This window comes from Ochotona princeps, chromosome 2, assembly GCF_030435755.1.
Source record: "Ochotona princeps isolate mOchPri1 chromosome 2, mOchPri1.hap1, whole genome shotgun sequence".
NCBI classification, from domain to species: domain Eukaryota; kingdom Metazoa; phylum Chordata; class Mammalia; order Lagomorpha; family Ochotonidae; genus Ochotona; species Ochotona princeps.
In genome coordinates this window covers 165,362,559-165,384,452 of record NC_080833.1, presented here as the reverse complement: position 1 = coordinate 165,384,452, position 21,894 = coordinate 165,362,559, and the positions used below count along the sequence as shown (strand labels likewise).

At 41.7% G+C, this 21,894-nt stretch overlaps 1 protein-coding gene and 1 non-coding gene across 2 annotated transcripts in view; both read right to left on the bottom strand.

The window, feature by feature from the left end:
* The window catches only part of CEP350 (centrosomal protein 350), a 142,691-nt gene that overhangs the window by 64,643 nt on the left and 56,154 nt on the right, over window positions 1-21,894 (bottom strand). The window contains exons 10-18 of the mRNA XM_058660740.1: window positions 20,392-21,050; window positions 19,543-19,664; window positions 16,164-17,221; window positions 13,998-14,127; window positions 12,556-12,728; window positions 9,898-10,072; window positions 4,486-4,700; window positions 3,897-4,060; window positions 549-659 (exon numbers count right to left, since the gene is read on the bottom strand). Coding sequence (XP_058516723.1) covers window positions 549-659; window positions 3,897-4,060; window positions 4,486-4,700; window positions 9,898-10,072; window positions 12,556-12,728; window positions 13,998-14,127; window positions 16,164-17,221; window positions 19,543-19,664; window positions 20,392-21,050 — 2,807 coding nt within the window. The remainder of the gene's footprint in view (window positions 1-548; window positions 660-3,896; window positions 4,061-4,485; window positions 4,701-9,897; window positions 10,073-12,555; window positions 12,729-13,997; window positions 14,128-16,163; window positions 17,222-19,542; window positions 19,665-20,391; window positions 21,051-21,894) is intronic.
* On the bottom strand, window positions 6,045-6,231 carry LOC118760389 (U2 spliceosomal RNA). Its single transcript, XR_004996755.2, has one exon. It is a non-coding gene; the product is annotated as a U2 spliceosomal RNA (small nuclear RNA).

Genomic DNA, 21,894 nt, shown 5'->3' with positions numbered 1-21,894 from the left:
TCCTGATGACAGGTAAGGCTGATGACCTATGAGCCCACAACCCAAGACAAGTGCATTCAAGTCGGCTTTAAAACAAAAAAGGGGGATCTGCTGTGGGCTAAGGAGTTGATTAGTGTTTGTTAGCCTGGGCAGGAAGGAACTGGGCTTGTAGCTAAAAACACCTAGATTAATTGGACTCCTCTGTATCCAATATCCTGCTAAATGAGGATGTGGGGGGGTATATAAGGAGAGGCGAAGGAGCAATAAGAGGAAACTTCACAGAGACTTCCACCATCACTGGTCTCCTGTCGGTGCTTCATCCCCAGGCCCTCTCCGGGTCCACGTTACTGGTTCTGCTGGCCGGAGTACTACATCTCTACATTAGGGATAAATCTTGACCATTTCACAGGTTTGCCACAAAAAGGATATAACATGAATTTATTCTATATAAAGTACCAAAATAATGCATACAGTTTTTCTTTTTCACTCCTATATAATTAAAACAACTTGGAAGGAATTCCTAAGATCTACAGGTTGAAAAAGCTACCACCTGCCATGGAGTCAGTTACCTGAGCTGCTTTGTTTCGGGTTTCTTCTAATTGTCTCTGACACTCCAGGGCCTCTTGCTCAGCCTTCAGTTTCAGAAGGGCCAAATCTCTTTCATGGCGTTGCTGCTGTGCCTTCAAAATAAAGAAACACTCAAGATGCAAAATTCTTTTTGCACAGTGACTTACAATGAATGTGCTATCTCCCAACAGAAATAATTTGTAGCAACTAATTAGAATGTAAAGGAAGGAGAATGGACCATTCATCAGAGTATTTAACAGGACATTTAGGACATTTGGTACAGTGTTAACACACTGCTAGGGGTGACCCACGATCTACACCAGGAGTGCCTGAGCGCAGCGAGGTCTTTGCAGTAATCTCAATTCCAGCTTCCTGCTAACATGCACCCTGGGGGACACCAGTGGATAGCTCCAATAGTTGGGTCTCTGCCACTCACATAAGAGGTCTAGACTGAGTTTTGACTCCTGGCTTTAGACTGAACTAGTACTATTTTTTCGAGGCATTTACAGAATGAACCAGTGGATGGGATACTTCTATTTCTCTTTATGTCTCTGCCTTTCAAATAAAAGAAATAAAAATCATTAGAATGTAAAGTCAAATGTTGATCTGTAAAATTTTCCCAAGGTATACACGAGAAAGGATACCAAACACCTAGTTAGAGAGCAATGCTGTAGCATCTATTTGGGAAAGACAAAAATATGACCTAAATATAAAAATACAGTTCACATCTTATAATCCTGATTGTTTTTTCTAGACTTTAAAGGAGTTTAATAAAAAATGCCACTCCCAGAAAAATCTCCTTTTCACCAGGACATTTTCTTGCCTTTACTACATATAATCTCATCCACAAATGTACATACTTTCATCTCTTTTGGAATAATGCCAAATAAAAATAGTAAGGTTCCCTAAAGGTGGTTAGTCTATATAAAGTCATATATGGTCCCAACCAAATCTGTCAACCCAGGATTACAACGTACCATTAAAATGGTAAAAATCTGAGAGTTTCTTCGGATTTCTAGGCGAGCATGGTCCCCACCCCAACAGTCACTTGCTGAGTCTGGTGGATGCCAACATGGCAGCCATCAGCCTCTCTGCATGCTCCTCCATGGAGCACTCCGAAGTGTCTAAGTTGTTTCTGCCCTCACTGTGCCTAGATGCTCTACTGTCACTCAGTGAGAAGGATGCAGGAATGCAAAATTCCCAGTAAATTATGGGACAGCCCCCATAGAACTGTATTTTGGTTTTTGGGAGGAACATCTGGAAAACGAAATTTTAAAATACAATCTGCAACCTAAAAATATTTAGGAATAAGCTATAAAATGGGTAAGACCTCAACATTGAAAATGTTATTGCTGAGAGAGATTAAAAGACTTAACTAAACAGAAGAATATATCATGTTCACAATCTAGAAGACACATGAAGTTAGAAGTTCTCCTTACACTAATCTATAGATTCAATGTCATTCTCACCAAAATCCCACGTGGGCCAGTACTCTATAGAGGAGCTGGTTTGTGTCCCGGCTGTTTCACTTCCCATCCAACTCTCCCTGCTTTTGGCCTGGGGAAGCAGCAGAGGACGCCCCGAGCTCCTAGTTCTCGGTTTTGGATTAGCTAAGCTATAGCCATTGTGGCCATTTGGGAAGTGAATCAAGAGATATAAGATCTTTCTGTCTTTCCTTCTCTCTATAAATCTGTATTTTTTTTTTCAGTAAAAATAAATACATTTTTAAAAAGAAAATCCAACCAGGGTTTTTTTTTTTTTTTTGGTAGCAACTGATAAACTAATTTTAAAAATTATGTGGGACTCAGGGGGGAGGGGCGTGGGAAGGGGTGGGGGGATTCCCAGAGCCTATGAAACTGTCACATAATGCAAAATAATTAATAAAAAAAAATTATGTGGGACTACAAAAACAAAACAAACACCAAAACTAAGATAGCCAAAATTATCTCAACAAAATTGGAAGGAATCACGTCCTAATGTCAAGACTTCCCACACAGCCTGTGACTCAGTGATTATCAAATCAACCCAAATGTGAAATGGGAAGTAGATTATTAATCAGATACTTTAAAAACATTTGTAAATAAAAAGTAATCTAAAAAATAGCCCAATGCAATAGCTCAATGATTAAATCCTCGCCTTGCATGCACCAGGATCCCAGATAGCTGCCAGTTTGTATCCAGACTCCTTCACTTCCCATCCAGCTCTCTGTGACACAGGACAGCAGTGGGGGACAGGAGACCAAGAAAGCCTTGGGCCCCTGCAACTGCATGGGAGAGCAGGAAGAAGCTCCCGGCTTCAGACCGGCTCAGTCACTTAGGAGGTGAATCAGTGGACAGAAGATCTTTCTCTCTTAATCTCCTTCTCTTTGTAAATCTGCCTTTCCAATACATGTAAACAAATATTTTTTAGAAACAAACAAAAAGATTATGATCAATCTCATGAGTTAAGAGTTATAAACCACAGTAACAATGGGGTCGTGTTTGACAAAGTGCAGAATGACCACTGTAAGAGTGGTGATACTAAATGACAGCAATCAAAGCCAACGATGGGACAGTTCCTAGGTTGCTAGGATCACTGTGGGAACAGTACAGTGGCTTCTCATGACATTTCAAATACAGAATGCTAGGACCACTGTGGGAACAGCACAGTAGCTTCTCATGACATTTCAAATACTTACAAATGAATTACACAATTATACTCCTATACAAGAAAAATCAAAACACATGTCACACAGGTTTAAAAAACAAAAAACAAAACAAAACAGGGAGCTGGATCATAAGTGGAGCAGCTGAGCCTCGAACTGGCTTCCATACGGGATGCCAACACCACTTGCGGAGGATAAGCCTGAAATACCACCACACCTGTCCTCAAATAATTTTAACTTAAAAAGATAAATTTGGGGACAAACATTTTAAAATCCATGTATATATTTTTCATGGAATATATTTCTATTAACTTTTTGAAGAGCCCTTTACATGACACTCTTTGTTTCTATTTGGTAGTTTAAAATAATATGTGTTAATGACTAGTTTAAGTAACAAAGGAAATAGAGAAACCATCACGAGCTGAGGAAGAAACTCGCAGGGTCAGCACTGCAGCTCAGAGGGAAGGGGCTGTTTGCAGCAGTGCCATGCACTGTGCCACTGCCCATCTGAGTCCTGGCTGTTCCCCTTCCACGCAGCTCTGCCCAGGAGGACCGTCCAAGCAGTGGGCCCTTTACCACAAATGTGGGAGAGCTGGACGAATTTCTGGGCTCCTGGCAGTGCTCTGGCCACTGCAGCCTTCTGAGAGCCGTGAGAAGGTTATTTTCTGCTGCTCTGCCTTCCCCGTGAATAAATATGAAGAAATACCTTTATGACCTGAGCCAGAGACACGCTCTCCTGCTGAGCAAGCGAGATGCCTCTCACGCGCTCCACGTCCGAGAGCTGACGCACGGACTCCTCGAGGGCACTCAGGTAGCTGAGCTCTGCAGTCATCCGGTGCTGGAGGCCGGCAGGGGAAAAGCGCTTAGCACCTGGAAGGACACAGCAACTGTCACCCGGAGACATTCAGGCAGTGAGACATCGGCCTTCTAAAATGTACTTTTCACTGAAGGTTGCTATTTTATGTAGAGAAGACAATGATTTCCTACTAAAATGTATTTTAACAGTTTCTTCCGCGTATGCATATATAAATGCACACACACACCAACACTTAAGAGTGTGTATGTGGTGCACATTTCCCAAGACTGTTTTGACATCAGCTGGCAAGATGGGAAAAATCACCACTAATTAATCTTTCACGCTTTTCTTGATCCTGCACATTTTTTAATACTTCAAAGATTAACCACATTCACCTGAAATAACATTTCACTGCAGATGAGCTGAAAGCAACAGAAGTTTCAGGAATGAGGTGTGCTACCTCAGTTTGCAGATGTTAACCGCGTGCAGCCACGCTCACCTGGTGGTGAAGCCGTCTCGCCGGCCGACCTGCTGGAGGCCAGGTTCACCTCGCTGAAGGCTGCTGAGGGCTGAAGGCCTGCTGTGCTCGCAGGCATCACGGCTGAGGACTTGGATCTGTCCAGGGAAGTGCCGGGAAGCTCAGACAGTTTCTGGGAACTTGGAGAAAGGGGAGATGTCGGAGTCCTCGGAGACCTTCCCTTGTCTGATGAGACACTAGGAGATGTCAGAGAAAGGAACGCTGTTCTGAGAATCAGCTGAACAATTCCCCAGAAAACCCCTGTCTATTCAACATAGTTACTTTGTGAATGAATGACCTGAACACTCCTCAAACGTCTAGATTTATGGTGCTGGAGAAGCCTGACCTGAAATAAAAGAATCCCTGTCCTAAATAACATGGAAAAAAAAACTATCATGACCAAACTGGCCTTAACTCTTTCCTCTCCAATGTACAAATATCATGATTCACTTATTACACTTGCGTAACAACTTCTAAAATAGTTGGCAAAATGATTATACCCACATATGTAAAAGGCATCTTGTAAAAATACCTTAAAATACCGCTGAAAAAAGCATTTTGTATTAAAAACTTAAAAATGACAGAAATTATGGTCATTCCCTCTTCTGTTAGCACTAACAAAATATTTTCACATTATATCCATCTCTAAATCCTTAACAATAATCATTTATAATGCATCTATGTATCTTAATACTGTATGTCTTTCCTAAACTTTGTTAAGTAGCCTCTCACAGCAATTTCACTATTAAGACATTTGATTAAACACAAGGCATATGCCTCAGCTCTCTTTAAGACAGGACCTTCATTAAGGGTACTGTTTCTCTTACTAACAAGCATACTGTCTTGCACTGAAAATTTACTGAATTACTAAAGATAACTGATACAGCATTTAGCACAGTTAACTTATTCCCCTTATTCTAAAATAAGTCTGCTTTTAAATTGCAACATTTATGAGATAATTTTCAAAGGTAAAATCTTTCCTCATACCCAGCATGAAAATATATGAATAACAGTAGTCTCGGGCCCAGTGCAGTAGCCTAAAGGCTAAAGTCCTCGCCTTGAAGGTACTGGGATCCCATATAGGTTCTGGCTCATATTCTAGCTGCTGCACTTCCCATCCAGCTCCCTGCTTGTGGCCTGGGAAAGCAGTCGAGGACGGTCCAAAGCCTTGGGACCCTGCACCCATGTGCGAGACCCAGAAGAAGCTCCTGGCTTCGGATCGGATCAGCTCTGGCCATTGGGGCCACGCGGGCAGTGAACCAGCAGATGGGAGACCTTTCTCTCTCCCCTCTCTGTCAATCTGACTTTCCAATAAAAACAAGTAAACTTAAATATATATATGTATTCTCAAGAGGCACTCCTGAATCTCACAGAACGCCACAGCAGCGTACGGTGAAGACACTCGAAGCACTTCAGTGCCTTCCCTGCTGTCAGGATGCCTGAATCACAGGGCGGCTACTAGGCTTTTTGACTATACATGCAAATTTAGTGTCTTTCCATCTTTTCTAAAAAGTCTGTTGTTTAACCCCCATTGTTCCCTAAAGGGGTGTACTATTCCTGAAGTACTGCAATACCAGGTCAATGAGAAGAGTGGACAGAGCAAGCTCCTATCCCAACTCCTAGCTCCAAAAATCCATTTAATATGCTGTCCTCAGAGAACGGACTTACCAAATGTTAAACTAAGAACAGACGCTGCACTTGATCTTAGCCAAAAGGCTGAGAAGTGATAGTGTCTTTATATCTTAACTAAGCAATTCACTCTCTGGCTGACCCTTTCACAATCTGCAGTGTTACAGCAAAAGTAACATGAAATTGTTCTTCTGTCTTCATAGTTTTACAGCAGAAAATTCATCCTTACTGCATTTTCAGCCAATTCAACATTCTACTTCTCATTAAAAACTTCCACCTTTTCACTTACAGGAAGCACTTGGCGGCTCCTTTTGGCCGTATCTAACCTGCCGATGTCACTGCTCTCACGCTCTCCCTGCTCTGGGTCATTTGAAGTAGTTACTTGCGCATGGTTCACAGCCTGTGGAATTCACAGCTGGATCACATGAGGCCTCATCACGCCTCAGAATGGCATGCAATCTAAAACTTATAAACTGTTGCCCCAGGGAACATGCTATCAATGTTTTTGGACCTCAGCTGGTCACAGATAACCGAGACTGTAGGAAGAAATATTGCAGGGAAAGGGACTACTGTATTTCTAACAGTGCCAATTTCATTAAGGAATACACAAAAGAATGATTTCAATATAGAACAACTGAAGAATTTCCACACAACATCAAACTATTCTATCTGTACTTCACGTTTTGGTTTTACAAGATGAAGTTATATGTACTTTACAGAATTCACCTAGCATGTTCAAAAACTAAATTTCAATAATTGTAATACATTAAAAAAGGAGATATATCTACAGCTTAACAAGTTGAAAAAACAATTACATAATTAAAAAAATACAGATAACCTATTTGAATCTATAGTCAGGGAAACAGGATCTAAACTATAATATGGAATATTTACTCTGGTTTCTCTTCAGATCGTATAAATCTTTTGCCTTTTACCATAATATAGGATATTTAAGAAATTTGGGAGGTTATTGATTTGATTTTAGAAATGTTTAGCTTTTATATAGAGGTTATCAAATTAAATCATAAAAGTATCTCCTCAAGAAAGGTCAAATGCTCCAAGATCTAGAATAATGGGCAATATTCAGTTTTAATTATCACAATGATGGCATGGACAATTAAACATTTGTATCACAAAGGCATGAAATAGGTTATCTGTATTTGTACATGATACAATACTAAAAAAAAGTTACTTAAAAAAGAAAAAATATATATAGATCTCCTCAGACCCTCAAACCAGTACACAAAGTCGCAGGGACAAATAATTACCAATTACACAGAAAGCAGTAACTGAGAGTATCTTGTAAGCAACAAGCTTATAATACAGAATATTAAAATGAAGGGAAAGAAAACATGGTGTATGTAAGTTCCATGAAGAGTATAAAGGTGAGATTTCAAAGTTGGCTAGTCATACAGTAGGTTGAGCATAATGGACAAACTTAAATTAAGAAATAAACAAAGAGACCAAAGGGATGCTAAGTAGTTGTACTGAAAAAAATGAAAAAATACAATTGAGAAGCAAAATGTGTAGACAAAAAAGATACTTCCTGGAAGCGTCTGGAGAAACACATCAAACAGAGTTCAGTTGAACTGTGTTCAGCCAAAACACCTTAAGAAAGCTGGAAGTCTCGGGGCCCGGCGCCGTGGCGTAGCAGCTGAAGTCCTCGCCTTGCACGTGCTGGTATCCCATATGGGCGCCGGTTCTAATCCCGGCCGCTCCACTTCCCATCTAGCTAACTGCTTGTGGCCTGGAAAGGCAGGCAAGGATGACCTGAGGCCTTGGGACCCTGTGTGTGAGACCCAGAAGAGCTCCTGGCTCCTGGCTCCGGATCAGCACAGCACCGGCGGATCAGCACAGCACTGGCCGCTGCGATCACTTGGATAGTGAATCCTCGGACAAAAGATCTTCCTCGAGCACGGTGCCGTGGCCTAGTGGCTAAAGTCCTCGCCTTGAATGTGCCAGGATCCCATATGGGCGCCGGTTCTGATCCCAGCAGCTCCACTTCCCATCCAGCTCCCTGCTTGTGGCCTGGGAAAGCAATCCAGGACGGCCCAAAGCCTTGGGACCCTGCACCTGCATGGGAGACCTGGAGGAGGAGGAGGAGATTCCTGGCTCCTGGCTTTGGATTGGCGCAGCACCTGCCATTGCGGTCGCTTGGCAAGTGAATCATCGGATGGAGGATCTTCCTCTGTCTCTCCTCCTCTCTGTACATCTGACTTTGTAATAAAAATAAATAAATAAATTTTTTTTTTTTAAAAAGATCTTCCTCTTTGCCTCTCCTCCTCTCTGTATATATCTGACTTTCCAATAAAAATAAATAAATCTTTTTTTAAAAAAAGAAGAAAGCTGGAAGTCTCTTCAAAAGATTGAACCAAGAAAATTATGGCAATGGCTTACAAGAGTCAAAGCAGAAGTCACAGAGTTCAGGTAGAGATGCTCGCATTTTACAACACAGGGACCAGGAACATGAATAAAGTTATAGCGCTAGTTAAAAAGGGCACAATTCTTTGTTTATTTTTTCACTTTTGGTTTTTTATTTAATGAATGTGGTATGACATGTTGAAATGTTGTAATATGATGATTAATGGCAGGAAAACCATTTTGTCATTTTTTTTATTTGCTTTTACCTTTTCTTTTTGTTCATTTTTCATCATTTCTTTTTTTTTATTAATTACATTGCATTATGTGACACAGTTTCATAGGCTCTGGGATTCCCTCCAACCCCTCCCCGTACCCTCCCCCCCATGGTGGATTCCTCCACCTTGTTGCTGTATTACAGTTCAAATTCAGTCAAGATTCTTTCATTGCAAGTGTATACCAAGCATAGAGTCCAGCATCCTATTGTCCAGATAAATTCAACAGTTTCTTTGGGAGACCATCTCTGGTCTAAAGGCAGAGCTGGCAGAATATCATCCCAATCAATTAAAAGCCACAACATAACATCAAAAATAATGTACAACATTATGGAATTATCTGACATGATATTGGGTAACCAATATGTTAAAAAATGCAAGTTCTTAACCACATCCTGTGAAGTACTTCATTGACATTTCAATTTTAGTTTATATACAACCAGCTTCTATATACCTTAAAATGACTATAGGGTACTATTCAGCTGTCTCGTGTCTATTTTCATTCTAGTATTTAGCAGTTTATAATGTTAAAGCATCATTTTGCTGAACTTAGCAGATTTTAGGATAGTCTAGACTGGCTTATAACTTTAACAAGACATATGTGAACAGTTGAGGTGCAGAACAGTTTTAGGAGGGGTGTGCAGAGAAATCTTCAGTACCTTAGTGAGGAGTAACTAATCTTTGCGTCCTACCTAGTAAGGTGTATGTGTCTACGTTGACCGTTTCCGGTCTGGTTCTCAGCTTTCCTTGCTGTTCTCTGCCTATTTATTCTAATTTTTTTCGGGGCGGGGGGGGGCGCCCTCCAGAGCGACCCTGATGGTCACTGCAAGAGAGGGTGGGGATCCAAAGTTGGAACTAAGTAAGGACCAGAGAAAGCTCCCCTCCCTAGTCCGAAGGAAGTTTACTGTTCTGTTTCTGCGGACCGCTCAGGGCTCTTGGCTGTTGTTCCAATGAGCTTGGATCCTGCGAGGAAGGATTTGGGCTTCTTCCATCCCGTGTGGTAAAGAGGGCAGAATTCTTTAGCAGTTCAGATAGTACACAGCAAAACTGAAATTTAACAAATTCTTTGAACACCAGCGACTCATATGATGTGAACTATACGAATTAAAGTATAAAGATTACAGTATGTTACCTCAGAGAAGGCCCAGAAAGTTCCTCCAAAGTGCTTTCAGTGTCAAGAGTCTGCTCGCAATCTTTAGCAGAAAGTTTACTACTGGTCCCAGATTTTTTCACTTGCTGAGAGCCACGTTCTGAGCCAGACTGTGCTTTTTCTTCATCAAGAAGTGAGTTCTTAAATGAATTCAACCCTGTAAAGTAAATTGACTACAAAGCTGATTTCCAGTATTAATTACTGAAAGAGATCACTAACATACACATTTCAACAGATTAACAGACCAAAACACTTTTAAATGGCCAAGGGTATTTAAAAATGTTCATGGAAAAAAGGAAGTGAACGTCCACTGATGCTGGCTGAATATACAAAATGATGGACGTGGGGCCGACACAGTAACCTAGTGGCTAACTCCTCGCCTGTGTACTCCGGGATCCCCTATAGGGTTAAGGTTCATGTTCCAGCTGCTCCATTTGCCATCCAGCTCCCTGACAAGACACCTGGGAAAGCATGGAGCACGGCCCAGTGTCTTGTGACCCTGCACCCACATGGGAGACCCAGAAGAAGCTCCTGGTTCCTGGCTTTAGATCACCTCAGCTGTTGTGGCCACTTGGGAAGCCAACCAGCGGATGGAAGATCTTTGTCTCTCCTTTTTTCTGTAATCTGACTTTCCAATAAAAATAAATAAATCTTTAAAAAAATGATGGACAGACATATAAAGGATTTTTCATCTCAAAAAGGAAGGATTTTTTTTAAAAGATCTGTTCTACTTGATTTGACAGGCAGAACTAGAAGTGGAGAGGAGGCGAGATTCCATCAGCTGGTTTACTCCCCAAGTGGCCACACTGGCCAGGGCTGCACCAGGTCAAAGCCAGGCGCCCGGAACTCCATTAGAGGCTCCAACACAGGTGGCAGGGGTCGGGGCCCAAGCGCCTGCAGCATCTTCCACTCCCTTCCCAGGCTCATTAGCAGGGAGTTGGACGGGCAATGGAGCAGATGGGACCTAAACTAGCACTTAACGTGGCCCCAAGAAGGACATTCTGACACAGGCAACAACATGATAAAACATGAAGATATCACGCTAATGAAATAAGCCAGCCATGTAATCCTTACATAGGACTACACTTCCATGAGGCAGCAACAACAGGCAAATGCCTAGACAAAAAGCAGAACAGCTATTACTACAGGCTGAGGAAAAGCGAGAATGGAACACTATTTAAAGGGTTGTGTTACGGGAAAATGGAAAAGTTCTGGAGCTGGTTAGTAGTAATGGTTGCAATAGTGTGTCAATATTACTGAAGTCAATATTTGAAATTGGTTAAAATGGTAAATTTTATATTATGTATATCCTACCACAATAAAAACAAAAATTTGAAATTTTACATAATTTAAATTTTTTTTTCTAAATTGAGCAATTTCCTCCCTCTAACCCGGCTAATCATCTCTTTACTCCCAAAGAAAGGTTTAACTTAAAAAAAAAAAACAACAGGCCTAGCATTATGGCAGAGTAGGTTAAGCTGCACTTGATGCTAGCATCCTATATGGGCACAAGTTGAGGCTCACCTGCCTCACTTCAGATCTAGTTCTCTCATAATGACCTGGAAAAAGCAGTGAAAGACAACCCAACTGTTTGGCACCTCTACCTACTTGGGAGACCGGGATGAAGCTCCTGGCTCTGGGCTTCAGTCTAGCCCAGCATGGGCCACCTCAGCACCTGGGGGTAAAACAGTGGACAGAAAAGCTTTCCCTGTCTCTCCCTCTCTTTTCTTTCCTATAACTCTGCCTTGAAAATCAATAAATCTTGAAATAAAAAAATAAATAAATAAAAAGAGGCTATTACTAATTTACTCAGTTTCACCTTTTGAGTGAATCTGAGTCAATTCCACTCAAAACCACATATGACTGCCAACGGGTCTGCCACCAGATGCCAGGTTCACACTCAGATCCCTCCTGCCGCTGCACTGCCCAGATGCCGGGGCTGGGCCAGTCTCAAGTCAGGAGTCAGGAACTCACTTCAGAGTGTGCCCCTGAGCGGTAAGGACTCAAGCATCTGAGCAGAATGTGCTGCTTCTCAGGGTGACATCAGAAGCCACAGCTGCAGTACGCACACTCAGGTACTTGGACACTGCTGTGGACAACCCAAGCACCATTTCAAATGCCGAGCTAAATACTCACCTTCAAGTTCTTAATTTTTTTATCAATGCAAATATATTCTCCTTATATTAATAAAATATTTACAATGATTTATATATAGAAAAGCTAATTTCATTATCATCATTAAAAAATTCCTCAAACTTCTGATGGAATGGGAATCAAACAACTTTTGGGGCCAGTGTGGTTGTACAGCAACCCAAGCTTCTACCTCTGGTGCCAGAATCCCATATGGGCATCAGTTCTAGTCTCTGCTGCTCTGCTTCCAATCCAGTTCCCTGCTAGGGGCAGAGGATGGCCCCAAGACCTTGGGCCAGTGCACCCACATGAGAGAGTTGGAAGAAGCTCCTGGCTCCTAGTTTTGGATCAAGCCAGCTCTGGTCATTGCAGCCACGTGGGGAATAAACCAGCAGACGGAAGAATTTTCTGTTACTCCCTCTCTAAGACCTTCAAACCAAGTCAAGACATATAATAACAAAAGTACATGACTTTGAATCAGTAAGAGAAAAAGCCATCACGTGTACTTACAGTCTATTCTTTCCTTTTTCCCTCTCTTTCCTTTAGATGAAGTGGAGGAACGCGAAGACGCCACCGACTGGGCTCCTGAGGACTGCTGAGACATCACATCGCCACAGGAAAGCTCATAGGCCGACTTCCGGCCAGCACGGTCCTCCTGGAGGCTTAAACTACTACCACCAACACTACCAAAGAAAAAGCAACAGCAGCTAAAGAAAAAGCCGTCTTACAGCTAGAATTAAAGATATATTAAAATGTGTGTCAGTCACTGAAAGAATGTAAAGACGCTCAAAGGTGCGGCTTCTTCCTGACTTTCTTCTGTGAGTTCATAAGCTGGAATAGTTCCTACGGATCAACTGAATGTAAAATTTCTTACTTATTCTCACTTTTATTTATGAGAGAGAGGAGAGGAGAGAAAGCAATGTATAGGTAATTACCAAATAATATAAGTGGTCACAAGACTTAGAGAAGCAATTCTCCCCAACATGGTCTACTTGATTTAGTAAGCACACCCAGCTCTGGGCCTCAGTTTGGCAAAGCAGGTGCAATAATAACACACATCAGGCCATTAGGTCCAAGAATTACTAGCTATTATCATTTACTATTTCTTTCAAATCTTTGCAAAATTTTAGACATTTTTCTAATTATAAATTACTTTTACCTTGGGCCATGAAATCAAGCCTCTGTCTGATCTCTCTCACATCTATCAGAGAGAAACCACTTCTTCAGCTTTTTACACAAGTGAACACAGGATAGTTCCCCACTGCGTCCTCACTATATTCAGACTGACTTAATATTCGAGACTGTTCACCATCTGTTAGGCCTTGTTCTAAGTGTTTTATATTTCACTGAAAACACAGAACAACGCTGTGAAACAGACAGGTACCATCATTCACCCCATTTCACAATGAAGGAGATCAAGACACAGAAGTCTAGTAGCACAAACACATACATACAAACAACTAAAACTAAGGGGAACCAGGACTGAACCCTGGCAAGACAGAGATGCAGAGTGTGGTAGTCTAGCAGCTAAAGTGCTCACCTTGAATGCACCGGGATCCCCTGTAAGCGCAGCTTTGAATCCCACAGCCCTGCTTCCCATCCAGCTCCCTGCTCGTGGCCTGGGAGAGCAGCCGAGGACAGCCCAAAGCCTTGGGACCCTGTACTAGCACGGGAGACTCGGAGGAAGCTCCTGGCCCATGTCTTTGGATTAGCTTAGTTCCAGCCATTGCGACTAGTTGGAGAGTAAACCAGTGGACGGAAGATCTTTCTGTGTAATTCTGACTTTCCAATAAAAATAAACTCTTTTAAATAAAATTTTTAAATGCAGAGCTCTTGTCCTCCCTACTGTTATATAATCTCCACATCATCCTCCAACAAGCAAAACTCAACTCGTACACAGACCACAGTATACACTCTTCAGACTTTATTCCATATTGCCAGCATATTCATACTTAGGCTCAAGAGTTGATTTCCTTTCGGTCAAAGTCCCACTGCCCGGAGAGGAAGCAAAATCATCTTCATAGGAGATATTGCTAAGAGGCCGTGATGCTGATGGTCCTCCATCCAATCTGTCTTCAAATCCTGTCAAAAACAATTATTGGAGCACAGTGAAAAGAAAAACTATGCAACGCTCTCCACCATATGCAGCCGAACATGTCAATTTGCCTTTACTACCTTTTTAAAAATCTTATCTTAAAAAAAAAATAAAAAATAAAAATAAAAATCTTATCTTTATATTTAGCAATATAGTTTAAGCTCATTAAAGTCTTTGAAACACACAAAGCCTGAGACGAGCATAAGGAAAGCAGTGTATCCGTTGCCCAGCTTTAAGTAAACTTGCCAACACATCACTTCTTTCTCCCAGGTAATTGTGAAGTAAATAAAAAATAACTTGTATTTTTAATCTCTAAGTATTTCACTGTAACTACAAAATCTTCATAAAAATCTAACAGAAGGATTTAAGAACAAAACATTTCCTATAAAAACTGAGGGTGTTAATGTGAGCACTTTGCATTCATCAGAAAAATCACCTTTAAAACTGAAAGAAATCTGAAGTTACCACCAACAGAACTAAGCAGCTAAACAGTCAGTAACAGCACATAACGGTTTGTCTGAGACAAGAAAGCGCCGCGACATCAATTCAAGGAATTAGCAATATGATAAACATTTAAGCACGTGAAGAACACACAGAAGGCCTAGTGTGGTAGCCTGGGGGCTACAGCCTCGCCGCATATCCACTGGGTTTCCATATGGAAGCAGTTCGCATCCCAGCTCTTCCACTTCCATCCAGTTCCCTGTCTGTGGCCTGGGAGGCAGTGCAGGACAGCCCAAAGCCTTGGGAGGAGACCCAGAGGAGACTTCGGGCTCCTGGTTTTGGCTCAGCTCCGCTCAGGCTGTTGTGGCTCCTTGAGGATTGAGCCAGCGTATGGAGGATCTTGGTCTCTCCTTCTCCCTGTATATTTACCTTTTCAATAAAAATAAATAAATCTTAAAAAAAAAAAAAAAGAGATAGAATCAACTCATTACTTCACTGTACTGAGCAGAGTAGAAATCTCCAATCTGGAAATTCTAAGGTTATGCTACTATAAGATGAGCAGACTCCAAGGATAGCAGAAAAGCAAACAGAAGGACAGAGAAAGGGAGGGACTTAACGGAATTCAGTCTACTATAGAAAAAGAAAAATGTGTCACAGAATTTCAGTGATAAAAATAAAACAAATGCTACTGTTTTAAGGTCACAAATATACAGCTACGTTATCATCCAAAGTCTAGCAGCTAATAAAACTAGCTTTGAGAAATATGAATATTTTCCTATTAGAAGTATTATTATATTGCCCCTCTAATTCTTGACAATCATATCCCAAAATCCACAAGTCACTGCACTAAGAAATTCACTTAATTTATATTTAACTATGATTACAAAAACCTAGTATACATTTGACAATCTTGAACATCACCTATGAATTTTTCTAAATTGTATAAAACTAAAATTTTATAGATTAATATTCTAGTTGAAATTTGCAGATACTTTAGAAGATGACTAACGTGAATAATATAAATCTTCAGTATTCTCATAATGGGCAACTACAGTATTTATCTTACATAAAAATTAAAAATTTTTAGTGAAAAAAATTACACACATGAAGGGATAACAAAAAGTTACTGAAGCAATGGGCTTTCAGCCTAGCAGTCAGATTCCAGCACTGCACATGGGAGGGCTCAACCTTGGCCTGGGTTCCTGACCCCAGGTTCCCCCCCTGCAGGCCCTGAGGGGAGGCAGGGACGGGCACCTGCTAGAGAGCCCTGGAGAGTACCCAGGTCCTGGCTGTAGCCTTCTCCCAGCCCCAGCTGCTACAGGCATTTCATAGGGAACCAGTGGGAGGAAGTCAAGAGCTCTATTCACCTACCAAATTGAAAAAGTTTTAAATTATGTAAAAAGTCTGTGGAAAATACAATTTTACATCAATTAGGAACTTTCTGAAGATTCTGTGTATTTTTAACTGAGCCCTAGTAATGGTACATATTGTGGGGACATAAAGTGTAGCATTTAATATATACAAACTGAAACAACTTATCCTATGACAACATAAAAATACAGTCCTTCCTTGCTTTTCTTACCTTTTCCATATAACTGATATGATTTTGTAAAGATATTGATAACGCTATGTGGACTTCCCTTTGCCAATTCTTCCCATGCTCCTTTGCTTTCTGCATCTCCTATGTGTCCCAGAAGCGGCAGGAATTTTTCAGCTTCCTTCTGAAACTCTTTGATAGGTTCATAAGTATTTCTTTCTCCAGCACAAAATTCCTTGTCTTTGAAGATTTCAGACCCCTTCAAAGGGGGTGGTCTGTCGTGGCCTCCCTCTTCTTCAGAGAGACTGCCCTCACTGAGAAGAGGCCCTTCGCTGACTGAATCCAGGCTGGAACCAAGAGACACTTTGGCTTTGTCCTGAGAGCAGGGCCGCACATCAGAGCCGGAAGAGTCCGTCTGCTGCTTACATAACTGTGCCAGGAGCCCTCCCGGCCTGGGACCAGGGGACCTCATTCTGAAGCTTGATATAGCACTTTGAGGTCTTATCATCTCAGGAAGCTTTTTAAACTCACTAAGGTTGCCTACCCCAGGAAGATCATCATCAAAAGTTGCATGAGAGACACAGGTTCCCAGCATCTTTTGAATCCGCACAGAGAAAACATCTTCAGCATCCTCTTTCGCAGGTGGACTTACAGCCTTGTTCCACACTCCATTTTCTTGGGGAGCATCCTGCACGTCACACTCGGCGTCCCACACTGACCCATAATTAATGTGAGCTCCAGCTAATTTCTTGGCTTCACTTTCAATCCTGCTAGACAAGGAAGCAGCTGTAGCTTTCAAGGCTTCAATTCGATCCAGTTTACTCTTATAGTGGCTGGCACTAGGTTTTAACAAGGCATCTGAATGAGCAGCTGGTGAGGTCAGATACGGTTGAGGTGTAAAAGTTAATGGCCCTGAAACTGTATTATGATTCTTCCTAGTTGGTAAAACAGAGTCAAAATCCTTATGCAAAATTCCTACATGTTCTAGATTCAGAAGATGAGACAGTAGATTTCCGGCTGTTCCAACAAGCGGCTGTGGCTGAGAAGGACCTCGTGGGCTCAGCCTGTCAGGCTGCATCCAAGCAGGCTCCATCAGGTCCCTTCTGTAAATGAAAGTCACAATATGACCATGAACACAGCAAAACCAGAACTGGAACAACTAAACCACCTTGTTTTAGAGTTCTGGATTTTTTTCTGCTTATAAGAGTAACGTATAGGTACTGAACAAAAAGAACAGATAAAATGACCAGAGTTAAACAATCAGAAAGAGTTGTTATTGATAGTCAATTTTAAATGATCTTTCCCAAGTTTTTCAAGGTATATGTTGTGTTTTGATGATGGTGCCTGTACAAAGATGGATTTTACCACGTACATAGTTAAATAAACTGCTTATCTCAACTACTACAATTTTATTACACAGTGTTAAAAATTTGAATTAAAGTCTCCATGAACAAGATTCTTTACATTGGCTCTATCCCTCCTTGCAAATTTTTCATATGAAAGACAAAAGCTTAAGATTGATAATACTAATGTAGACATGCATGATAAAGAATATGTTAATCAGTGAACATTTACTAAATGCTAAACACTGACATTTAGCATTGTGAATACTAAAGAAATAAGATTACAACTTCTAAAAAAAATTAAGGAACATCAAATAGCACAAACTATGAGTTTTGCTTACAAGCATACAGCCCAGTGTAGGATGTTCATAAAGTCCAGGTGGAGGGCTATGGCTGGACCAGAACCTCATTTCCAAATCAGCACGTGCTGACACGCTGAAGCCACACACTGGTGAGCACAGAGGCTGACAGTAAGGCTTCTGGAACGAGACTAACCTGGGTTCGCCGGTTGGGGTGAACCCCTACTGCCACTGACGGTGATTTCCTGAGACAAGCCACACAGCTGAGACACCGCCCATCTCTCGCGCTGCACGCTGGCACTCGGAGCCTGCCTCCGTATTCCACCCTCACCATGTTCCACATTAATGAGGATGCCTGACTGTGGATTGTGAACCTCCAGAACTGTAAGCTGAACTAAACCCTTCATCCTAAGCAGTTCCCTCAGGTACTTGCTAAAGCAACAAAAGCCAACCAAAACAGAGTACACAAACATACTTCATCAGCATTATGCGTATTTTCCTGTTTCTAGACCATAGATATGTAAAGGTATAGGAGAGAGATTAAAAGCTAATGGAAGATCGTTAGAAAAGTAACATGGGTTTTGCACCGATCTTGTCCATTACTTTTGCAGGATAAGGTAACAATATGATAAAGAAATTGAGAGATGGTAAGAAATGCTGGGAGGGAGACAGCGTTGTGGTGCGGTGAGGTAAGCTACGACTTGGGACGCTCAGAGTGCCTGGGGCCGAGCCCTGCCTTGCTCCTAATCTACACATGGAGGACAGTGGCTGACGGCTGAAGAGCCCATGTCCCTGTCACACATTTGGGAGACACAAATGGAATTTTGGACTCCTGGCTTCAGCCTGGCTCAGGACAGTTACTGAAGACATCTGAGGAGCAAGAAATCAGTCTGCTCCTGTCTTTCCTTCTCTCTCATTCATCCAAATAAATAAATTTCTTTCAATTAAGCTGGGAGGCATGGCTAACTCTACAAATGACTCAAATATGATTCAAAATAAATTGTGCAGGGCCCAGCACAGTAGCCTAGCTGCGAAAGTCCTTGCCTTGCACACATTGGGATCCCATATGGGTGCCTGTTTGTGTCCAGGCAGCTCCATTTCCTTTCCAGCTCCTTGCTTGTGATCTGGGAAAGCAGTGGAGCACAGAATAAAGCCTTGGGACCCTGCACCTGCGTGGGAGATCCGGAAGAGGCTCTGAGCTCCTGGCTTCGGATTGGCGCAGGAATGGCTGTTGCGGTCATTTGGGGAGTGAATCATTGGACGGAAGATCTTACTGTCTCTCCTCTCTGTATATCTGACTTTCCAATAAAAGATTTTTTAATCTTTAAAAGAAATTAATTGTAAAGGCTGCAATTTTAAAACAAGCTAAAAGAGATTAAGGTAAAGTTGTAAAACAGGTCTCAAGAAATCTTTTGAGGAGGGAAATCAGTGTGATAAGCAAGCTGAAAAGCATGCCACACAAGACTGCTTCTAGTCCAGCTCCCTGCTGCTGCACCTGGGAAAGCAAGGCAAGACAACCCGAAGGAGCCTGGGGTGCTGCTGCTGCCGCCACGTAGGAGACCTGAATGGGTAACATCTGTTCCAAACTCAAGGAATTAGAAACATTAAGTAAGAGAACACATACAAGGGACCAAAGTCTTGGCCTGTAATGTCAGCCAACCATATGGGTGCCAACTTCTAAAGAAACCTCTCTGCCCTCTTGCTCACACAGAATTTTCAGCCAAGAAAACAATCGCTGGGCCCAGGTCACTATAGTAAATTTCATCTGTCGCTCTGCTTTACCTTGCAAGAGGCTGTGGCGGTTCTGACAGAGACATGTCACTGCTGGAAGATGCACTCGGAGGACGCTCCTGTACTTTGTTCTCCTTATCAGATTCCCCAGAAGGCTGATACCCTGGTTTGGCCTGGGAAAAAATGATATCAAACTGATTCACATTACAGAGGCAATTCAGGCACCTTTATCAGATAAACCTTAAATCACTTCAGCTTTACTAAAATCACCAAATGTAGGGTGTTCCCCTTCTAATAAAACCAATTCACATTTAGCCATTATAATTAACAGTAAACATCATCCAAAACCCAACAAGGGAACCTAATGCTAAGCATATAATAAGAGCAAGAAATAAAATCCTTTACAAACCGCAGGTTGTTCCACCTGCTAAGCAGAACTAACATGGTAACTATCAGACTCAAAGGCTGTAAGGCTGTGCTGCAGCTTAAGCCTATAATGTCTTTACACTTGATCTTAGCCTATAATGTCTTAAAGAGTACATCAAAACACTAGGTTGTTACTCTTGAAGGCAGCACACTGTGCTAGGATGTTGCTGAATGTCAGGCCAGATCACAAAACCAAGTATTTCATCGACATTTATGTACTTCTTATTTGCTCAGAACTACCATGAAAACTAGAACTAATAGCAATGATGAGATCAATAAGAAACTCTCAGTTTATTTGGGTTTTTAAAACCATATTTATCACATTATTCTTTGGAATACATGAAAGGTCATGATTATTACAAATATTATCTGAGCATATGTCCAAATATTAATAATGGTGCATAATTTTAAAGTAGTAATTTCACTTTTCCTAATCATGGTCAATCTCCTTTGTATGTCTATCACTGCTATTACCTGTGTTTCCTGTGTACCATGCTGCTGGGACGTTTCCTCAAGCAAGGTCTTTTCCAGCAACAATTTGGAGTAAGTTTCCTGTAGTCGCCTGCTGGTGGATGGCTCCGGAAGAGGCACGTTTTTTGCTTTTGTAAAGGCTTCTTTCTGCTTCCGATAGAGCTCCTGCAATCGCTTGTTCTTCTGCTCTGTGGCCTCCTTCTGAGCCTTCTTCTCTTCGTTCTGCTTCCGCTTCCTCTCCTCCTGCTGCCGGACAATGTACTGCCGGACCTCATCTGTGTCATAGTGGCGCTTTTTAGAGATAACAGGGGGATCTTCATTAGCTGCTACTTTTTCTGGTTTTCTTTTCACTGGGCTATGACTTCTAGGTACCTGGACTGGTGCTACCGACTTCTGATTTTGTAACTCCCCATTTTCCAACCTTGCAGTCTGAGCTGTGGAATCCAACTGTAGGTCATCAAGAATGCCACGAATTTCAACAGGTAAAAACTCCTTATTTAAGGCAGTGTTTTCCTCCTGTTTGTTATCTGGGAGAGATGGAGCTGCCTTCTTGATATTAGTTTCAGACCGAGTTCTACTTCTTGAACGCTCTGAACTTCGGGCAAGAAGTCTGTGTGAAATATCCAACTTGGAATGGGATTCTGCTTTTCCAATATGACCCCCTGCGGAGTATGAGCTGTTAGTAACGTACCACAATTTCCTATTCTCCTAAAGTTCACTTTAGCTTAAATTTAACTTCAAATATCCCATAGTCTTCTGAAGAACAAAATACTCCATTATTTGTAGGAAAAAATAAAATTTTCAATATGTTGAAACACTATGTTAGGATTTAAAAGAAAAAATGCATCATTTAATTTTTCTAAACAAAGGACAGGTCTTACAGCTGATGAAAGCACTATTTTTCTCAAAAGCACATATAACGTTACTAATTCTCCACAATATCTACAATCTCTACAATCTTTCAAAACGCTGTCCAAAAAAGCAATTCTTTTAGTTGTTAAAAAGCATTAATTGGAGTTAAGGGCATGGCTCAATGGATTAACCCTCCACCTTCAACTGCTGGCATACTCATATGCCTGCTATAAGCGCATTGGTTTGTGGTCCCGGCTGCTCCACTTCCCATCCAGCTCCCTGCTTGTGCCTAGGAAAGGAGTAGAGGATGGCTCAGGCCTTGGGACCCCGCACCCATGTGGGAGACCTGGAAGTCTCCTGACTCATGGCTTCAGATCATCTCAGCTCTAGCTGCTACTGCCATTTAGGGAGTGAACCAGTGGATGGAAGATCCTTCCTTCTCTGTCTCTCCTCCCTGTAAGACTGCCTTTCAAATAGAAATAAATAAATCTTTTTTTTTAAATATTTATTTTTATTTTATTACAAAGTCAGATATACAGAGAGAAGAGGAGAGACAGAGAGGAAGATCTTCCATCCGATGATTCACTCCCCAAGTACCCGCAACGGCCGGTGCTGTGCCAATCCGAAGCTGGGAACCTGGAACCTCTTCCGGGT